At 55.1% G+C, this 18,323-nt stretch overlaps 1 protein-coding gene across 2 annotated transcripts in view; it reads right to left on the bottom strand.

Annotated features, from left to right (window-relative positions):
- Positions 1-3,257: 3,257 nt before the first annotated feature.
- Positions 3,258-18,323, bottom strand: part of SRGAP3 (SLIT-ROBO Rho GTPase activating protein 3) — a 69,944-nt gene continuing 54,878 nt past the window's right edge. The window contains exons 12-22 of one of the 2 annotated variants that reach the window (XM_071439273.1): positions 18,087-18,189; positions 16,053-16,113; positions 15,623-15,700; positions 14,499-14,633; positions 13,086-13,191; positions 12,127-12,354; positions 11,079-11,158; positions 8,664-8,844; positions 7,958-8,107; positions 7,175-7,502; positions 3,258-6,063 (exon numbers count right to left, since the gene is read on the bottom strand). In XM_071439273.1, coding sequence (XP_071295374.1) covers positions 5,647-6,063; positions 7,175-7,502; positions 7,958-8,107; positions 8,664-8,844; positions 11,079-11,158; positions 12,127-12,354; positions 13,086-13,191; positions 14,499-14,633; positions 15,623-15,700; positions 16,053-16,113; positions 18,087-18,189 — 1,867 coding nt within the window. In that variant the 3' untranslated portion in view covers positions 3,258-5,646. Of the gene's footprint in view, positions 6,064-7,174; positions 7,503-7,957; positions 8,108-8,663; positions 8,845-11,078; positions 11,159-12,126; positions 12,355-13,085; positions 13,192-14,498; positions 14,634-15,622; positions 15,701-16,052; positions 16,114-16,756; positions 16,788-18,086; positions 18,190-18,323 lie in introns of both variants that reach the window. The other variant, XM_071439274.1, reaches the window with a different exon arrangement.

Raw genomic sequence — 18,323 nt, 5'->3', positions numbered from 1 at the left:
GCTCCGTGCCACCAGCCCGGCTCTGCGCTGTGCCCCATGCCAGCAGCATCCCGCGGGGCCAGGCACACCGCGAGCCACAGGCTCCCGGCGCTCACAGTCTCCACCTAAAAGGAATTCCTGCCTTCAGCAGCAAACCAGCACACGCGGCAGAGCGCAGCAGTGTGGAACGGTAATTCAAATGCAAATGCTGCAACCGGCCCGCAGAAATTAATAAATACATTCGATTTATTGATCACACTCAGAGTTAATGATTATTACACCTCACCTGGGTAACTGGACCCTCTGGAGAGAATCAGGTTTTAATTTCAGTTCGATCAGTCAGCGGCAGCCCGTGCAGCACTTTTGCCCGGAGGAATGGGAAAAGGAAAAGAAGGAAAAGGAAAAGAAGGACAAGGAAAAGAAGGACAAGGAAAAGAAGGACAAGGAAAAGAAGGACAAGGAAAAGAAGGACAAGGAAAAGGTCCGGTCCCCGCTCCCCGCGCGTCGCTCGGCCCGGCCGGGGGCGGAGCGCTGCTGCCCTCTGCTGGCGGCGGGCGGACACTGCGGGCACAGCGCGGGACGAGCGGAGCACCGAGCACACCTGGCGGGCACCTGGCGGGCACCTGGCACACCCGGCACACACCTGGCACACACCTGGCACACACCTGGCGGGCACCTGGCACACACCTGGCGGGCACCTGGCGGGCACCCCGCAGAGGCCTCACAAGTGTCGCGCACAGCTGGCACCCTCCAGGGCCTGGCCAAACCCCGCTCCTCCACACGCACCCGCTGCCCAGGGACCTCCCGGAGCCACCCCCGGGCTCTCCCCCGGGCGGTGCCAGGATGCTCCTGCGGTGGGTACCGGGCTGCTCTCGGTGCTGAGGAGAGCGTGGTGACCAGGACGGGCACGACAGCCCGAAGCGCACCCTGCACTCACCTCCCCTGAGGCCGAGCCCATTAACCGTATTTAAGGAGGGGTAATTAAGGACGGGGTGGTGCAGGTCGAGCCCCACCTGCAGCTTGCCCAGCCCTCCGCCTGCCCGTGGCCCACGCAGACCCCGGCTCGGGCATCACCAGCTGTGTCTGCAGCTGCCCCACCTCAGGGATGGATGATGGACGGAATCGGGGAGGTCTCTGTCTCTCCATGCCACCAAGATGGGTGGGAAGTGAAGCCACGACCCAGCAGCAAAAAAAAAAAAAAAAAAAAAAAGAAAACAACTGGGAAGAGACATAACCCAGCCAGAAGAGTCCAGCGCAGTTCCTCACAGCCTGAGTACGAAGGGCTCTGGGGCTGTTTGTTTAGAATGTGAGCTTTTTATCTCCTCAGCACCCATAAACAGCACCCAGAGCCTGGCTACAGGGGCAGGAGACTGTCTGTACTGCCCAGGGCAGGGCAGGATGCTGTGGGGTGTAGGAGGGTGTGGGGAGGAGGCACAGGCAAGAGGCAGCAAATCTTCTGAAATCACAGACAACATTTTTGAGAAAAGTTAAGCAGTTTATTCAACAGGATGAGTCCACACCCAACCAGTGGCTTCATCTACATGGCATCACCAGCACACACGAGGACCCACTCAGACACTCTAGCTGACGGCATCTCACCATACGTTACAGAGACAACACCAGAGGAGGAAGGGGAGGAGGAGGATGGCCGGTACAGCGGGCAGCAGCCAGCGTTTCCCACGGCCTCCCGGCACAACCAGCCCCGTCCCCACAGACCTCGCAGCCCAGCCACGCAAAGCAAATCAGACTTGGGACATCTACTGCCGCCCCGCAAGAACCACAACACTGCTAGTTAAATAACACACCTGGGACACAAAAACCACCTACCAGGGACTTCAGCCTAAGGAACAAAGTGCAGTCATGGCCGCCCCGGGCCCGCGCTCAGGCGTGAGGGTCTGTCCAGGGCAGGGTGGGTGCCGCTGTGCTCACCTCATGGCCGGGCCATGGCTGGGATGGATGGCAGGGTCACAGTGCCACCATACTCCCCTCAGCCTCACAGCAGGGCCATGGCCATGGCTGGGATGGATGGGGCAGGGCCATGGTGCACCATGCTCCCCTCAGCCTCACAGCAGGGCCATGGCCATGGCTGGGATGGATGGCAGGGCCGCGGTGACACCATGCTCCCCTCATGGCATAGCCATGGCCATGGCCAGGATGGATGGCAGGGCCGCGGTGACACCATGCTCCCCTCATGGCATGGCCATGGCCATGGCCGGGATGGATGGCAGGGCCACAATGCCACCATGCTCCCCTCAGCCTCGCAGCAGGGCCATGGCCACGGCTGGGATGGATGGCAGAGCCGCGGTGACACCATGCTCCCCTCATGGCATGGCCATGGCCAGGATGGATGGCAGGGCTGCAGTGACACCATGCTGCCCTCAGCCTCATGTGAGGGCCATGGCCATGGCCAGGATGGATGGGGCAGGGCCGTGGTGACACCATGCTCCCCTCATGGCCAGGATGGATGGCAGGGCCGCGGTGACACCATGCTGCCCTCAGCCTCATGTGAGGGCCATGGCCATGGCCAGGATGGATGGGGCAGGGCCGTGGTGACACCATGCTCCCCTCATGGCCAGGATGGATGGCAGGGCTGCGGTGACACCATGCTCCCCTCATGGCCAGGATGGATGGCAGGGCCGCGGTGACACCATGCTCCCCTCAGCCTCATGTGAGGGCCATGGCCATGGCTGGGAGGGCTGGGCTGGCTGGGGCAGGGCCGCAGGAGCTGGCCCAGAGCTCGCTCTGCACAGCAGACACAGCTGCCCCGAGCAGCCGCCCTCACTCAGCTCACCCGCCCTGGCTCCGGCGGCAGCTCGGCCGTGGGCTGTCACAGTGAAGCTCTGTGAACTCTGAAGCCCACACACAGTCTGTGCCCTCAGGGAGGTACCGAGGATCGGAGTCAGTCACTCACAAACCATGAGTGAGTTCCAGTTACGATGCTCCTACAACGTATGTGGTTCAATTTTGTGCCAAGTTCGCTTACAGAAAAATACATTTCTTCCCTTAAATTTACAGTAGTTAAAACTACACTTGGAATACCATATTACAAAGGGGGAGTTTATTCTCCAACAAAAAGTCTTGGTTCCCTTTTCATCAAACAGAAAAATGGAAGGACTTTAAAAGCAATCACCCCCAGCACAACACAACTGCCCAGACGAACCCATGTGTGCACAGCCCCCAGGCCTGAACTCCAACCGTTTGTTTTGGTGCTCAAAAAGGCACTTAAAGATAAGAAAGCAATTGTATTAAAACCCACAACAAAACAAAACAAAGGAAAATGAAAGGCAATAATTTAATAGAAAGACACTGGAATTTGTACCGTATGGTCAAAAGTAAGGGAGGAAATAAAACCCCTAATGAAGATGGGTTTGCTCTCAAGTCATCTCAGAAAGCATACAAAAAACAGAAAACTGGCAAAGTGAATGTTCTCCAGGAACTAAATGGAAACAAAAGTAATAATTACTGGCAATGGATACACAGCACTCGTGCCAAATGGGTCCTTCCCTCCCCAGCACAGGTCCCTGACCAGCCCAGCCTGGCTGAACATCTGCAGCTGCTGCACCAGGCGGGGCAGCGGCCAGGGGCTGTGCCAGGAAAGGGGCATGATGGAGAAATAAACACCAACGTGAACCAAACGCCGAGGACGTTCACAGACACGCACACACACCGTCTGCCCTGCCAGCGTGACAGGGAGGGACATGGGCAGAGCTGCTCCCCACGGGCTCTGCCAGGGGTGCCGGCAGCTTCGCTTCCCTTCAGGATTACTAGTATTATTACTGGGTTTATTTTTACATTGAGCTACCTACTAAGTGCAAAGATTTGTTGAGTGGCATCGGCTTTATCTAACTTTAGCCTATTTTTGTACAGTTTACAGGTTAACAGTTACCTTCGAGCAGTTAAGCAAGTACAGCAATATTTACAGGGCTGGCAGAGCGGGGCGTGAGGGGACACGTGCGAGGGGCAGGGGACAGGCACCAGCCAGTCCCACAGCCTGTGCCCAGTGCACAGGGGTGCAGCTGTGGAGGGGCAGAGATGGGGTGCAGCTGTGACAGGTACAGAGGTACAGGTGTGGATGTACAGGCAGCCTTGCACACGTGGAAGCTCCCCAGCCGAGGAGACACGAGCCACGGCAGGACTGACGGGTTCTGCCACCCCGGTCAGTGCCTCCACTGCCTTCTGGAAGTCAGGCTGCTTCTCCTGCAGAGCTGGGGTCCACAGCAGTGCTGGAGACATGAGGGGGACAAAGCAAAGCCCCAGGGAGGGTAAGTGGCCGCTGGGTGAGTCAGGAGGGCTGGCAGGCTCTTTGCCCAGGCACAGAGCAGCAGGATCAGAGATAGCAGGGAGGAAGGATGAATGTTAGGAGACATGAGCATGTGACCATGGGGAAGTGCCAAATCAAACCATGGGGCATTGCATGGAAATCTGTACAAGGAAAAGCTGCAGGAGAAGCACAGAGCATCTCGGATTCAGTGCTTACAGAGGAGTCTGGATTATCACACAGGACCATGCAATCCACAGCCTTCTGCATATTTTTCCTCTGGGTAAAACAAAATGTAGATTCTTTTGCATAAACTCAAACTGTTGTATTATATGGTACAGTACAGAAAGTGCAAAGTATCACCCATCAGATCAGTTTTGCATCTGATGTGGTCAAACACGGCTCATGCTTCTCATGCAGGACAACCACTCTGACCTGAGACCCCTCCTTGCTGCTCAGGCCTGACTCTCAAGAGACCACTGGGTTGGGTTTTGATTAAAAAAAAAAAAAAAACAAAAAAAAGGAAAAAGCACGTGGGGAAAGGGAGATGAAGAATCTCCAAACTCTGTAAGTTACTCCATGCTTTACCACAGGTTTGGTCACTAGTCCTTGCTCACTCTGAGAACTTGCAGAGAAGCAGCATTCCACAGTCCCAGTGCAGCGCAGCGTCCTCCTGCACGAGGGTGATGGCACACACCTCACTCTGTCCCACTCATGACACTCACTTCACTCCATTCCCATCCATGGCACACACCCTGCTTGTCCCTGCTGCCAGGGAATCACGGGCACATGAAGACATCTCAGGATTCAGGACTGGAAAGACTCCAGCTGGCCGGTCACACATGATCATGTATGGATTTCCAGCTCTTCTCCACAGCCCAGCAGTGAACAGACCCCACTGCATTCCCATCCTTTTTTTTTTTTTCAATGCCAAGAGGTACAGAAAATAAATTCCAGGATGGCCTTGTATTGCTTGACGCACAGCTGCTGCAGCGTGGGCTTCCAGGTGCACACAGACAGCCTTGGAAACCCAGACCAACCCACTGTCTCAAGAGAGGACATTTCAGAGCCAGTTTCTGAGGTAAATCTACTGTTTTAAAAAGTCACTGAATTCTGTACACTTTGTTTTTAATATATACTTCTACACTGAATGTGTTCTCCAGTGCCGACACTCAGACCTGCCGTCTCCTCCTGCCGTAGGACTGCAAGCTCGGGAAGTGTTTCTGCATGGATGGGGTGTGTGCACACCTATGTACATACACGCACACGTATGTACAGCACCAGGCCCAGGCCCCACGCGTGTTTCCTTCCACAGAGGCTGCCCAGCAGGGCTCTGACCCCTGCCCACCCGGCGCGGCTCCGCTCGCCCCGCTCCCAGCGTCCGGGCGCCGCAGTCCCCGCGCCCCGGCCTACATGGTGCCCGATTTATCTGCCGAGCTGCTGGGGAAGAGCTTCTCGGTGGGGGTGACGGCGGGGCTGCCCACGCCCGAGCTGCTGCTGCTGCTGGAGCGGTGCTGCACCACGGGCCGCACCGGCCGCATGGGCGGCGGCCGCAGCTGCGCCCCGGCCAGCCGGGCCGACAGCGCCGGCTTGAAGGTGGTCATCATCTCGGAGGTGGAGCTGCTGCTGCGCCGCATGGCCGCCTCGGGGTCCCGGATCAGGATGGTGTGCAGCGGGCTGGCCGGCTCCGAGTTGGCGGCGCCCATCGGAGGGTTCTTCATGGGCTCCAGCGTGTCCAGCACCACGTCGGGCGCCTGCTTGGCCGTGTTCTGCCTCTCCAGCTCCCGCAGCTCGTTCAGCGCCGTGCTCATGGTCTTCTCGATGTCCTGCAATGCCGAAGCCACGTCAGCGCTGTGCCACGGCACCACCTGCTCCCCTGCACTCCACCCCACCATCCTGGCGTGCCTGTCTGCAGAGGGGGTCTCTGATCTGAGAGCTCCCAGGGAAAACGGCAGCTTTGGGAGAAGGTGTGCAGCCCAAACTGGCCGCACTAAGGTGCCCTGGGCTCCCCAGGTCCGCAGGAGCTTGGTCACCAGCTGCAAAGGGCATGAATCCTGGGCACCAGGAGTGATGGGTGAACAGCAGCCTGCCTACACAGCTCCCCCACAGCACTGAGGCTGGCTTTTCCTCACAAGAGAGGCCCTGCAGCCTCCACTGATGTATGGGGCCTCTGCTGCCCCATGCCCACAGGACACATGGCAGGGACAGACACTGGGATGTTTATGGAGTGAATGGCACAACAGCAGCTCGCCATGGATATACGAGAGGCAGCAACAAGGCCTGAGGCAGCCAAGGAGACATTGGCTCCAGCCCCTCAGTGCCCACCCACCTCCAGGCTCCACAGTCTGTCCATGGAGATCCCCCAGAAGGTGAACCCAGTTCAACCAGAAGTGCCCATGCACAGGGAACTAGCTACTGCCTACGGCTACAGTGCTGGGGCCTCCTGTACAAATGGAGAGGCCCTAGTTTGCCTTTGCTTAAATCCACCTTAACTTAATTAAGGCCACTCAGCAAGACTATTGGAGAAGCAATTTAAGGCACCAGAGTCAATTGTTTGAAAAGTCACTCTAGTTAATGTTGTCCTGGTGTAGACAAGTCCTTAATTTTATAACACCTACAAAATGCTCAGTGACCCTCAGGTAACATTCAAAGGATCAGCTGAAGGGAAATAACTATCAAGTTAGCTCCAATTCATTCTATTAAGCTCCTAAGATGATGAGTCAAAATACTCTTCCAGAGAAGTCTCAGAACTCCCAAGCCCAGCAACCCCACAAGATTCAAGGTGAAAATTAACATCATCTGGGTGAGCATCTTTTCCAAGAACAACCCAAGAGAGCTGGGTGTGACAGCACATTGTAACCATGTCTGAAGTGAAGGGGCTCCAGGCACTCCCCAGTGAGCTCCTGTAGCCTCTTGGTGCCCTCCCAGCCCTCTCACCTCAGCAAGAGCTTCTGCTTCCAGGGATTTCTGATCTCCAAGGCTGCTGTGCCGGGTGGACCCACAGGTGGATCTCAGAGGGTGGCTGTCAGCCAGAGCCTTCCTGTCTGGGAAGTTGATGCTGCCCGCGCTGCCGAACGTGGCCATCCTGCGCTTCTCAGGGCTCTCGATCCTGCCCCTGTTGAGGGGGATCTTGTGGGGGCTGCTGGGGCAGGCTGCTGCTCGGGGAGGGGTGTCAATGCCAGGCCCCATCCCTCGGGGCGGGCTGTGGGTGTCCCCCCCGCTGCGGCGCCGGGGGATGGCTGCACCATCAGACCTCAATCTCACCCTGCAAAGAGCCCGGCACAGCACAGGTCAGCGTCTGTCAGCCCCACTGCTGCATGCTGCAAGGCAACCCCCTCACCCTGGGCTCAGCTCACACCAAATTAGAGCCTTCCAGCTTCAGGAGACTCAGGCAAGAAGGAAAACAAATATTTTAGCCAGTACCAAGAAAGGGACAGCATCAAATCATATGGGTAGTTTGGGTTGGAAGGGACCTCAAAGGTCATCTTGTTTTGACCCCCTGCCATGGGCAGGGACACCTTCCACTATCCCAGGTTGCCCAGGGTCCCTGTACCCTCTGTAGATGTTAAAACCCCGTTAGCAGTGCACATAAAATCCCCTCCAAGCCCCTATTACCCTGCAGTGCTTTCTAGAGCATTCCCTCCCATCCTGCCCTGCCCCACACACTGACTGTTGACACCTGTGACAGCCACCACCCCCGTGGTCAGGAATGTGAGTTACCTGCCCATCACTCCCCCAAAGCCATAGTCCAAGATGTGATCTGTGGGTGACTGGATGTCGTTCTTGGAGGAGGCTTTATCGTCCAGCAGCGGCCCACTGCTCGCCTCGCTGTCTGCCTTCTGGCTCAGGCTGTCAGAGAAGGCATCATCCCTGGGAAAGGACACCACAGCAGTGACAGGGCTGTGCCCCAGGCGAGCCAGGGCCCGGATGCCACGCCAAGCTGAACATCACCACGGCAGCAGCTCCACACTTTGTTAACAAGGGGCTGCACCAGGGCCACCACCTCACTGGGAACTTGGAAACTGCACATCTGCCTTCCCATCCCCTGTGATGTGGCTGCCACTGTGATGGCTCCAGATACAGCACTTGCAAAGGGCCCTGGGATCTGCCCGCAGGCCAGGTGAGCACTGAACAACCCAGGCCAATGCTCACAGGGACAAGGCCAGTGGGAAGCCTGGGTCACACCACGTTGGGGAGTCAATGAGAGATGGGGCCCAGGTACACTGAGGTACAATGTTTAGTACTGGTCTTTATCAGCCCAAATGAGAAACAAATGGAGCCAAACAATACACAGAGAGGGAGAAGTGAACAGGAGCAGATTTCTCACCCAAGTCACTAAACAAACTGCAAAACTGACTGATTATTTTAGGTGACTGAAGTGGACCTTGTGCAAGCACATGATTTTAACAACCCTCACTTTACTCACATGTCTTGCACCACGATGTACTGGTGGGGAATGAGCCCGTCCACCCCGTTGTGTCTCCCTTCCCACCAGTCTTCCGACGCCCGGTGGTACAGCAGGAGTGAGGCCCCTTTCTTGAAGGAGAGCTCCCGTGGAGATCGCCCAATGTAGTCAAACTTGGCTATGGCTTCAATCTGCTCCACCTCTGCACAGGAGAGAGGCACAGCGAGAGCAGCTCAGCTCAGCCCTAAAGAGAGACTGAAGCCCTGAGAGCCCCTCCCCAGAACAGCAGAGCAGTGCTGCTGCTGCCCAGCGCCCCCAGAGCAGCTCACACTGAGCACAAGCCTTCTTGTTTTCAGACTGATCAATTCTTATTGTTGTTCCAGGCTCTCTGGGACCTCTCTCAGACTCACAAACTACTGGCAATTACAAATAGCTACAAAGCAGATGGGGAGCAGCAGGAATCTCCCTCTGTGCATATGGCACCCTCACTCACATCGGTTACAGAAACCCATTATCCTCAAGCCTGAGATTTTGTCAAGCCATGTCAGATGCTGTGACCAAACCCCACTTACCTTCTCCTCCCTTCCTTATCCTGGAGACAGTTTGGCCTGAATTATTGATGAGCAACTAATGCCCCTTTGGGGATCCCCATGGAAATAATGATACCAGCTCCAGCCAGGCAGCTGCGCTGCACCCCACCATCTGCAGCACTCTGCCCCACTGTTTCCCCACTTTTCCTAATGCGAGCTCTACCAAACACCCGTGACTCAAACTGAGAGCTCAGGGCCTGAAATACAGGAGGGCTGAGGCAGAACTTCACTTTGGAAGGTCATGAGCACACCAGGGTCCTCTACGCCTCTGGGCAAGGGTGTCACCCAACGGCACTGAGGAGCCTGTGAAAGAGCCTGGCTCCCATGCAGATCCGTTTCCAGCTGGGGAATCCTAAAGAAACCATTGCAACAGCTGCAAAGCAGCAAGAGTGTCTCCCTCCTCATTAACCAGAGTGACCCACACTGTGCCTTGCTTGGGTGGCAGAACTGCTGCCACTCCCCAGCCACCCCTGCCACTGCTGGCACATTAGCATGCCTCGATTACCTGAGACAGTGGATCATTTCAATCCCCACCTGGAGACTGGCAGGCAGAAAATGACAGCAAAACAGGGCAAGCCCCCCCAGTTCCTCCAGATCTGCCTCATTTTCATTAAACATGGAAACTTGCTGTGCCCCATTACTGACTGTGGGCTCAGCAGCCATCAGTGTGTGACCCGACACTGCTCAGGAACCAAACCCATGTAGAGGAGGGGACACCAAAGGAGGACAAAGGATGCTGCATCGGACCCTTGCCCCATTCCAGCCCCACCTGGGACGGGACAGGCCACTTCAGCAGATTCATCTTCCCCACCTTAAGCAACCTCCACATGAGGGCAGTGTCTGGGAGCACCACAGGAGGATCAATAGAGAGTTCTGGAGGAGACGGAGCCAGGAGAGCTCCCACAGCCCTGACACAAAGCTGGGCTACCAGCAGGGAGTGTATGCAGGGAAGGGGGAGAGGGAATATGTAAATCCACAGAATACAGCTGCTCATCTGCTCCACACTTGGCACCACAGTTAATCACTTGGGAACCCCAATCGGAGCCATTAACGTGGCCACCCAAGTGTGAAATTGGCTGCACAGCAGCTCCCTTGCCTCCCTTTGCCAGGCCTGTCGGCTCCTGCCTGGAGCTGAGAGCAGGCCTGGAGCCGCCCAGCCCTGCGTGCCCTTCCCTGTGCCCGGAGCTGCCTGGCCCACCATGCCCTTCCCTGTGCCCTTCCCTGTGCCCTTCCCTGTGCCCAGAGCCACCCGGCCCACCATGCCCTTCCCTGTGCCCTTCCCTGTGCCCAGAGCCACCCGGCCCACCATGCCCTTCCCTGTGCCCTTCCTGTGCCCTTCCCTGTGCCCTTCCCTGTGCCCTTCCTGTGCCCTTCCCTGTGCCCAGAGCCGCCTGGGCCACCATGCCCTTCCCTGTGCCCTTCCCTGTGCCCTTCCCGTGCCCAGAGCTGCCTGGCCTCGCGTGCCATTCCCTGTGCCATCCTGCTCCCGTGGCCCCGCTTGCCAGGCGAGCCCTCCCTCCTCCCCAGAGCCTCGCAGGGCAGGTGTGCTCTGCCGAGGCAGGACACAGCCAGGGTGGCAGCAGCTGTCGAAGCAGAAGGTGCTCAGCTCCCCAGGGCCCTTCCAGCACAGCAAGCCCTGCCATGGCTCCCCACCCAGGGCAGTGCCAGCGGCGTTCCCCCAGCCGCCCGCTCGCGGCTGGCGCTGCTGGCACGCAGGGAGCACAGCGCTGCCTCCTGCTGCAGCCCAGCCCTGCCAGCAGCCAGCCTCAGCCCGTGCAGTGCCTGCTGCTCTCCTGCATGCACAGCTCTGCTGGCACGCACCCAGCCCCTGCTCAGCCCTGCTCACCATCGTCACTGGTGTGCGGCTCTGTCCCGTTGTCGTGGTCCACTTCATCGATGGTGCCCGGCTCGCTGTGCGGGCTGTCACTGCAGAGAACACAGCAGGCTGTCACACAGCAGGCTGTCACACAGCAGGCTGTCACACAGCAAGTGACACTGCTCCCAACGCACTCAGCACCCCTCATGCTGCCCAGCGAGGTGGTGGAGTACCCCTCTCTGGAGGTGTACAAGAAACAACTGGATGTGTCTGGGCAACAAGGTGGTGTTTGGTCAAAGGCTGGACTCAGTCTTGGAGGTCTTTGCCGACCTAACTAATTCTGTGATTTGTGATTCTCTGATTTCAAACCACAGCAGATCCCTGAACTTGCTGAGAACAGCAGACACTCGCACCACAATCGCCAGGCCTAGAACGTCACGTTCTGCTGGCTCTTGAGTCTTTAGCAGAGTTTGGCAAAACTAACACGAAGTGACACCAAGTTAAATGCCCCATTCCCTAATTCACAGTGAGCTTCAGCTTTAGATCCTCTGCTGCACCAGGAAGGATGGTGGCAGGTGACTAGTAAAAGGCATGGCGAGGTCTCAGAATTGTACGAAACTTGTAGAAAATCAGTTCAAGTATATTACTGATCCTGGCTTGCTAAATCCAGACCTGAATGCTGGGTTAGAATTCCAGCAACAAAGGGAACTGGAAGGTTTGGGTTAACCTCGGCCAAGGGATTTCATCCAACCAGCAAATTCTGATGGAACTATGGGGTCTTTACTCAAAATTTCCAGCCTAGGAGGAATTTGGACAGAATTTACTCAATATTCTGTTTTGCTGAACATGCTTCTGTGGGTCTACAAAAATAATCTTCATCAGTATTAGTATTTGCCCTGGAAAATGTTTCTTCTGATGTTTTTTACTGAGATTTAAAATACTGAGTCAGCACAAGAAAATTAAATACCTGGTGAAACTGCCTGTTTTGACTAGTAGGACTAAATCAAATGGTTCAGTGTGAAAGAGCCTCTTGGCCTGATGAAGGTGTTTGTACCCAGGAACCCTGCAGAGAGCTCACCAGTACTCCTCCCCTCCAGTCATGCACTTCTCGTAGACAGGCCCCTCCAGCTCCCGGTGGCTGGGGAAGATGCCCTCGTGGTGAATGATGATGGTTTTGATGACCTCATTGACATGGGCCTGGCAGGACACCGGATCCTGCCCGTCAGGAATGTGCATCAGCGTGGGCCCGAAGCAGATGGCCAGGTTGTAGGGATCCATCATGTTCTCATCGCTGTACTGGGACAAGCTGCAAGCACATGGTGAGGAGCTGCCATGCCGTGGTCCTGCTTGCTGGGACACCTCCCAGCAGAGCCCCTGCCCTGGCACGTACCAGCACCGAGCTGTCCCCTCCCTGGGCATGCACCAGCACTGAGCTGTCCCCTCCCTGGGCACGCACCGGCACCGAGCTGTCCCCTCCCTGGGCACTGAGCTGTCCCCTCCACCCTGGCACCGAGCTGTCCCCTCCCCGGGCACACAGCGGCACCGAGCTGTCCCCTCCCTGGGCACTGAGCTGTCCCCTCCACCCTGGCACTGAGCTGTCCCCTCCCTGGGCACACACCGGCACCGAGCTGTCCCCAGTGCCCTGGCACCAAGCTGTCCCCTCCCCAGGCACTGAGCTGTCCCCTCTGCCCTGGCACCGAGCTGTCCCCTCCCTGGGCACACACCAGCACCAAGCTGTCCCCACTGCCCTGGCACCGAGCTGTCCCCTCCCTGGGCATGCACCAGCACCAAGCTGTCCCCACTGCCCTGGCACCGAGCTGTCCCCTCCCTGGGCATGCACCAGCACCAAGCTGTCCCCACTGCCCTGGCACTGAGCTGTCCCCTCCCTGGGCACACAGCCACGGCCAGCAGGGCTGGGAAGAACCCAATCACGACTCCCCATGGCAACACCGGAAGGGACTCGTGCACCAAAGACAGGGAAGGCCTGGCAAAGGGGACAGCAAGGAGGAACCTGGTGAAGCAAGAAAACAGACTCACTGGTTAAGGAAAGCAAAGAGGTATCTCATGACCACGATGACAGCCCGAGGCAGAGTGACAATGATCTGCTGGATCTGGTGCACTCTCTCTGCAGGGTTCTCAATTTCTGGAACACATGGATAGAAAGCACATCCTTAAAAACCTTTTCAGGACCAGACACCACAGGGACTTGTTCCAGATCTAGTGGCCCAGTAAGTGAGGAAAACAAAAGCCTGTCTCCAGAGGTCATCTGTCAGGCTGGTAGTAAGGTGCAGGCAGAGAATGGGGGACACTGCTCCTCCAGCAGGGAATTCCTATGTTCAGATGCAGTACGAACAGCAAATAAAGACATTTCCGTGGGTTTGATTTTAAAATAAATGTTTATGCATTATTCATTTCATTCCTCAACAACTCCTCTGTTCCTCAAAAGCCTGAGTCAATGTGACACTGAAAACAGAGCACTGCTTGCTTTTCTAGGGCAGATTTTTAAACGAGGCTTTTATTCAGGTTACCCTTCTGGGTTATGCATTGGATCCTTCTGAGCCCTTCTGCTCCTGTCTGCTGCTGCACCGAATAGGAATTAGGAACTCCCAGGAAACAGGTTAGCTGAACCAGTGCTGAGTCAGTGCTGTCAGACTCACTGCTCTCCACTCCACAGGGGTGCAGAGCCCAGAGCTGCCATCAGACACCTGCTGCCTCCCAAGGGAAGGGGGTGACTCAGGGCTGTCCTGCCCTAGGCTACCCCTGTGTTCTGTAGAGAGTTAATCCTGTGGCTGCTGTTCCACAGGAAGCAGGGGACAAGCACCAGAGCTTTTAGGAGCAGGCAGATCACACAGAAGTGCTTGTTCTTCTGGCTCAAACTATGCCATTTGCTAATCACAATAAAGTTCACTGACAACATGTAGCTAGGCTGCCATTTAATCAAAATTCTGAGCAAAATCTGGCCTCAATACCAAGATGGAAAGTTATGTAGTATTTCATGCAGGGAATTTTTCCATTTGATTTATCCCATTATTGCCTGCTGGGTTCTCTACTTCTTCAGTTTGGTTTTACAAAGGAGAGTATTTCCTAAAAAAAAAACCCAACTAAATACAAACTGGATAAAACCCTATGCCAATAGATATCTGTTCTGACACCCAGAGAAACAAACTCTCAAAACACTTGCCCTTCTCCCAGAGCAAAATGTTTCAACTGGGCATATGGAATTAACAGGGTACCAACCACCACTGCACACACAAGGACAGCCCCATGTGGACTCTGAAAAGTCCTTTTGACCTGTCTATTGTCCTTGTGCCTTTGAGGAGCTTCCACATAAACCCCCCAGTCCTGCAAGAGCAAAAGGAGAAGTTCTTCACCCTGCTTAGGCTGGGACACCCATTTAGTGCTTCTCTTGTCCCACCCAGCTCTCCACAAAGAGCTGTCACATGTACTTACTTATAGTAGATATCAAATCTTGAAACCTTTCCTTAGGAAAGAGGGGGTTTTCCAGTCCTCGGAAATACAGCTTCAAGACTCCAGCCACTGAGTTAATGTCTCGTTCGTTCTGGTCATCAGCGAGGGGGTCTTCGCCTGCCCACAGAAAAGGTTTTATATCCCGCATCCCCAGCAAGCTGGACTAGCACAAGTGGTTTTCCTCATTTAGTGGAACACCCAAATTTCCCAGGGTTCAGAAACCCTCCTCATCTGCAATGGCAATGCTGATTTTTCCTGAAAACCAGTTTTACTGGGGGATTTCAAACCTTTCCTGAGGACAAGGATGATATTGGTTGTTTCTCCTTCACTGTTTCCAGCTCAGTGCATTCCTTCCATCTACAGCACCAGCCCAGAAAGCTGAGGAGGTCTGAACGACACAGAGTGAGAGGCTGAGAGGACAGGCTTGGCTGGAGGATACAATTACACCTCTGGAATGGACCCAACAGCTCTGGATAGCTTTGTACTGCCTTAAATCTGTGAAAGGCTTTCAGTGCCCCTGAGATTTGGATACTAATTCATCTTAAATTGGATGTGCAAATCCTCCAGCCTTTGACAATCCTAACACCGCCTTATCCATTGGCCCATCCACCTTCATCCTGATCCTTCCAATGCTGTTCAAGGATTAAGGGTCACTATTCCCAGCAGGACTGTCCCTGTCACAGCTCCCCTCCACTCAGGACAGCAGGACTGCTTTCCCTTTCTCACTGGCCTGGCATCCTGAGTGTGATTTTCTCAGCAGATTCCCTGGCACCAGGCACAGGGAATGCTGTGCCTCCCTTGGTAATTGCTGCAGGAAGGATGAACATAGGTCCCCAGCAAACTCTCTTATGGCTCTTGTGTTTGTAATGACTGTGGAAAAGACCTCTGCACGTACCCCTACCTCTCATACTCCTTCCCTGGGTAACTCTTCACTACTGCCAGAGACACAACACTGGGAAACTCAGAAGGGATAAAACCTGCTCATGTCTCATAGCACAAAGGGCTTTAACACAGGCTTTACAGCCTGGCTAATGCACCCACCACCTCCCATAAGGATCCTGCTCAGGCAGGACATCCTGCTGTACCTGCACACCCCAGCTACACACCTCTCTCAAACGAGTTCTTGATGTCATTGACTTCCACCTGGGAGCCAGGGACTCTGAAGATGCCCTGTTGCTGGAGGCCTGGAAGAGAACAATGTTTTAGGAGAGATTTCTGGAACTGCTGGGCAATACCTGCAGGTCAAACCAGCAGAACCCAGGAGGTGATGCACCAGACAGGCTTGGACCAAGCAGGGACAGCCTGCTGCACCCCACTTCTGCTCATATTCTCCAACCACAGCCCCCAGATCAAGGTGCCGAAAGGGTGAGGGCTAATAAAACCTCACTGGTGGCCAGTCAGCCAATGCCAGTGGAATTCTAAACTGAGCCATGGAGAATGGAGTGCAGGCAGCCCTGGGAGCCCCTGCTGGCTCTCACTGCTCACTCAGGTACTTTCTCCTTGGCAGGCTGCTGGGGCTGTGCTGAGCCAACTTACCATACAGATTGATGTAGCGGATGCAGCTTTCTACAACAAGTGGAATGGCCTGTCCTGAATCCTTCAGGAAAGGAAAGGAAAAGAGAAAAATGACTGGTTTGTTGCTAACAAAGCATGGGAAATGCATTAAAGATTGCAAGACCAGAGGTTTGAAAATTAATGCTGCGGAGTTTAGTAAGAGGACAGGCAGGAAAGGAGGTGTTACAAACATGGAGCCATCAAAGAGCGCTGAGGATACCGTGTACAGCCAAAAATGCCCAGGAAAGCTGTCACTAAGGTGTGTGAAACATTGCTGCTCCCTGTCTGGCTCAGACAGGAGACTGCCACGAGGGATCACAGCTATTCCACCCCAAAGATGGAATGCCGGGCTGAAATAAAACTTGTGCTATACCTGGCTGATGGAATAAGCTTCCCGTAACACAGCTTACAACAATATTTCCATCAAAGGAAAGAGCCATTGTCAGCAGGTGCTAAAAAGCCCAACAAACACCACTGGGTACAGAACCAAGTGCCTGAGTCTGAACCAGTGGTGAGTTCTGGCTTCTCCCCAGGCCCCTTGTGGCAGAAGCTCAAGGGGACCGTGGGCCATGTCTGACAGCCCAAGGGGACACATTTCTCTTTGGGTTTTTCCAGCAGAGCACAGTGGCATCTCTGGGCAATTCCCTCTGTCTCACAGACGGGAATCTGGGGTCTCCAGTAAGTACCTGATTCCTCGTTCGTGCATTCCTCCTTCCTCTGAGCACAAAAAAAGCAGCAGAGTGGAAAAAGAGAACAGATTAAGCAGGGATAAGTTCAGTTAGAGGTAAGCATCTCCTTCGGAGGCCATGAATGCTCAAATGCAATGGCAGCTTAGCAAGGGCCAACACAGGCCTTTGGGATGTCCACCCTCCCTCCCAAACCCCTTTGGCACGCTGCACCCCAGCCTCGGTGACCTGCAGGGACAGCCTCTGGGATTTCCTCCCTGCCTGAACCTGTGGCCTTCCCAGGAGCCTGAGGACAGGGACAGCCCTTGCCTGGAGCACTGGGCAGCCATGGGGGCACTGGGGACCAGGGACATCTGGGCAGCTGCCCATGACCCAGCTGCCTGTGAGGCTGTACAGCCCAAGGGCAGGCAGCCATCCCCAAAGGGTCTCTGCACGGGACAGTCCTGCTCAGATGGATCTCTAGAGCAGGTAATTCCTCCTTCTCAGTGCTGAACAGGCTGGGATTTAATGAGCATTACTTTTTTAAAAACCAGTTTAAGTCAGGAGTAATCACAAATCCTAACGGGATTACAGGCTTTGCCAGTGAGGTCAGTACTCCCCGTGCTGGTGCTGTGTACAGACACTGCCCTCGGGCTTAGGGCTGAGCTTGAGGCAATAAACCCCAGCCAGATGATGCCTATTAGTCACCTAATCCAACAGTTTGTCTTTACAGCTTCTCAAAGTGTTTTCCCTGAAGCTTTCTCCAGAGCAGGATTACAGGACACCCCTGTCAGCAGCTGGCAGGGGATGAGCAGCTGGGCTGGCTGCTGCTGCTGTCCTTGTGTGTAAGGCTGAGGGTCACCTGTCTGCCCTCCAACATGGACACCCCTACAGCAGGACTTCTACCCCAGGCTGACAGTCCTTGAAAGGGGGAAACACTTCTGGGGTCATTTTATCTTCCTTCTCAGCCACAAGGATGGATGAGCACCAAAAAGAGGAAGGGGGTGTGTCTGCTGCTCCTTTGAGGGCTGGGCTGAGCTTGTGCAATCTTTCTTCCCAGGATGGGTAGAAGCAGCAGGACAAGGAGGACACTCAGTCAGCACTGCCTCATAGTGCACATGGCCAGCAGCCAGGGGTGGGGTCTGGAGCACACCCATGATGGGACAGAACACCAGGAATGCACCAGGGGAACTATGGAGAGAAATCATCACCGAGGCAAAGCCGTGCTGGCCACGCCAGCTGGGTGCAGATGGGCCAGAGGGACCCCTGAGGATGGCAAGCAGCCAGGACAGGAAAGCCACCATTCCATTCCCAGCGTTCACAGACACTCCTACTGCAAGCCAGCAAGTACCTTAATGAATGTTTCCATATTGCCGTTAAAGAGTTTATGATTATACACTGAGAGAGGCCTAGGTCTCCTCATTTTCTGTGGCTTAGGGGGAAGACAGGGGGGCCTGGGAGAAAATGGAACAAAATAAATCAACAAAACACCAACATAAATGCAAAGACAGGGCGAGATCTCACAGGTTATAACTGAGAATAAGAAATCAAACAGAAGAGTCCCTCTGCGAGGATTTGATGTGTAGCT

This window comes from Agelaius tricolor, unplaced genomic scaffold, assembly GCF_023055355.1.
Source record: "Agelaius tricolor isolate 1412-34295 unplaced genomic scaffold, bAgeTri1.0.p SCAF_14, whole genome shotgun sequence".
Lineage (NCBI taxonomy): Eukaryota > Metazoa > Chordata > Aves > Passeriformes > Icteridae > Agelaius > Agelaius tricolor.
Note: the sequence above shows the minus strand (reverse complement) of the source record. Positions and strands in the feature narration are given on the sequence as shown.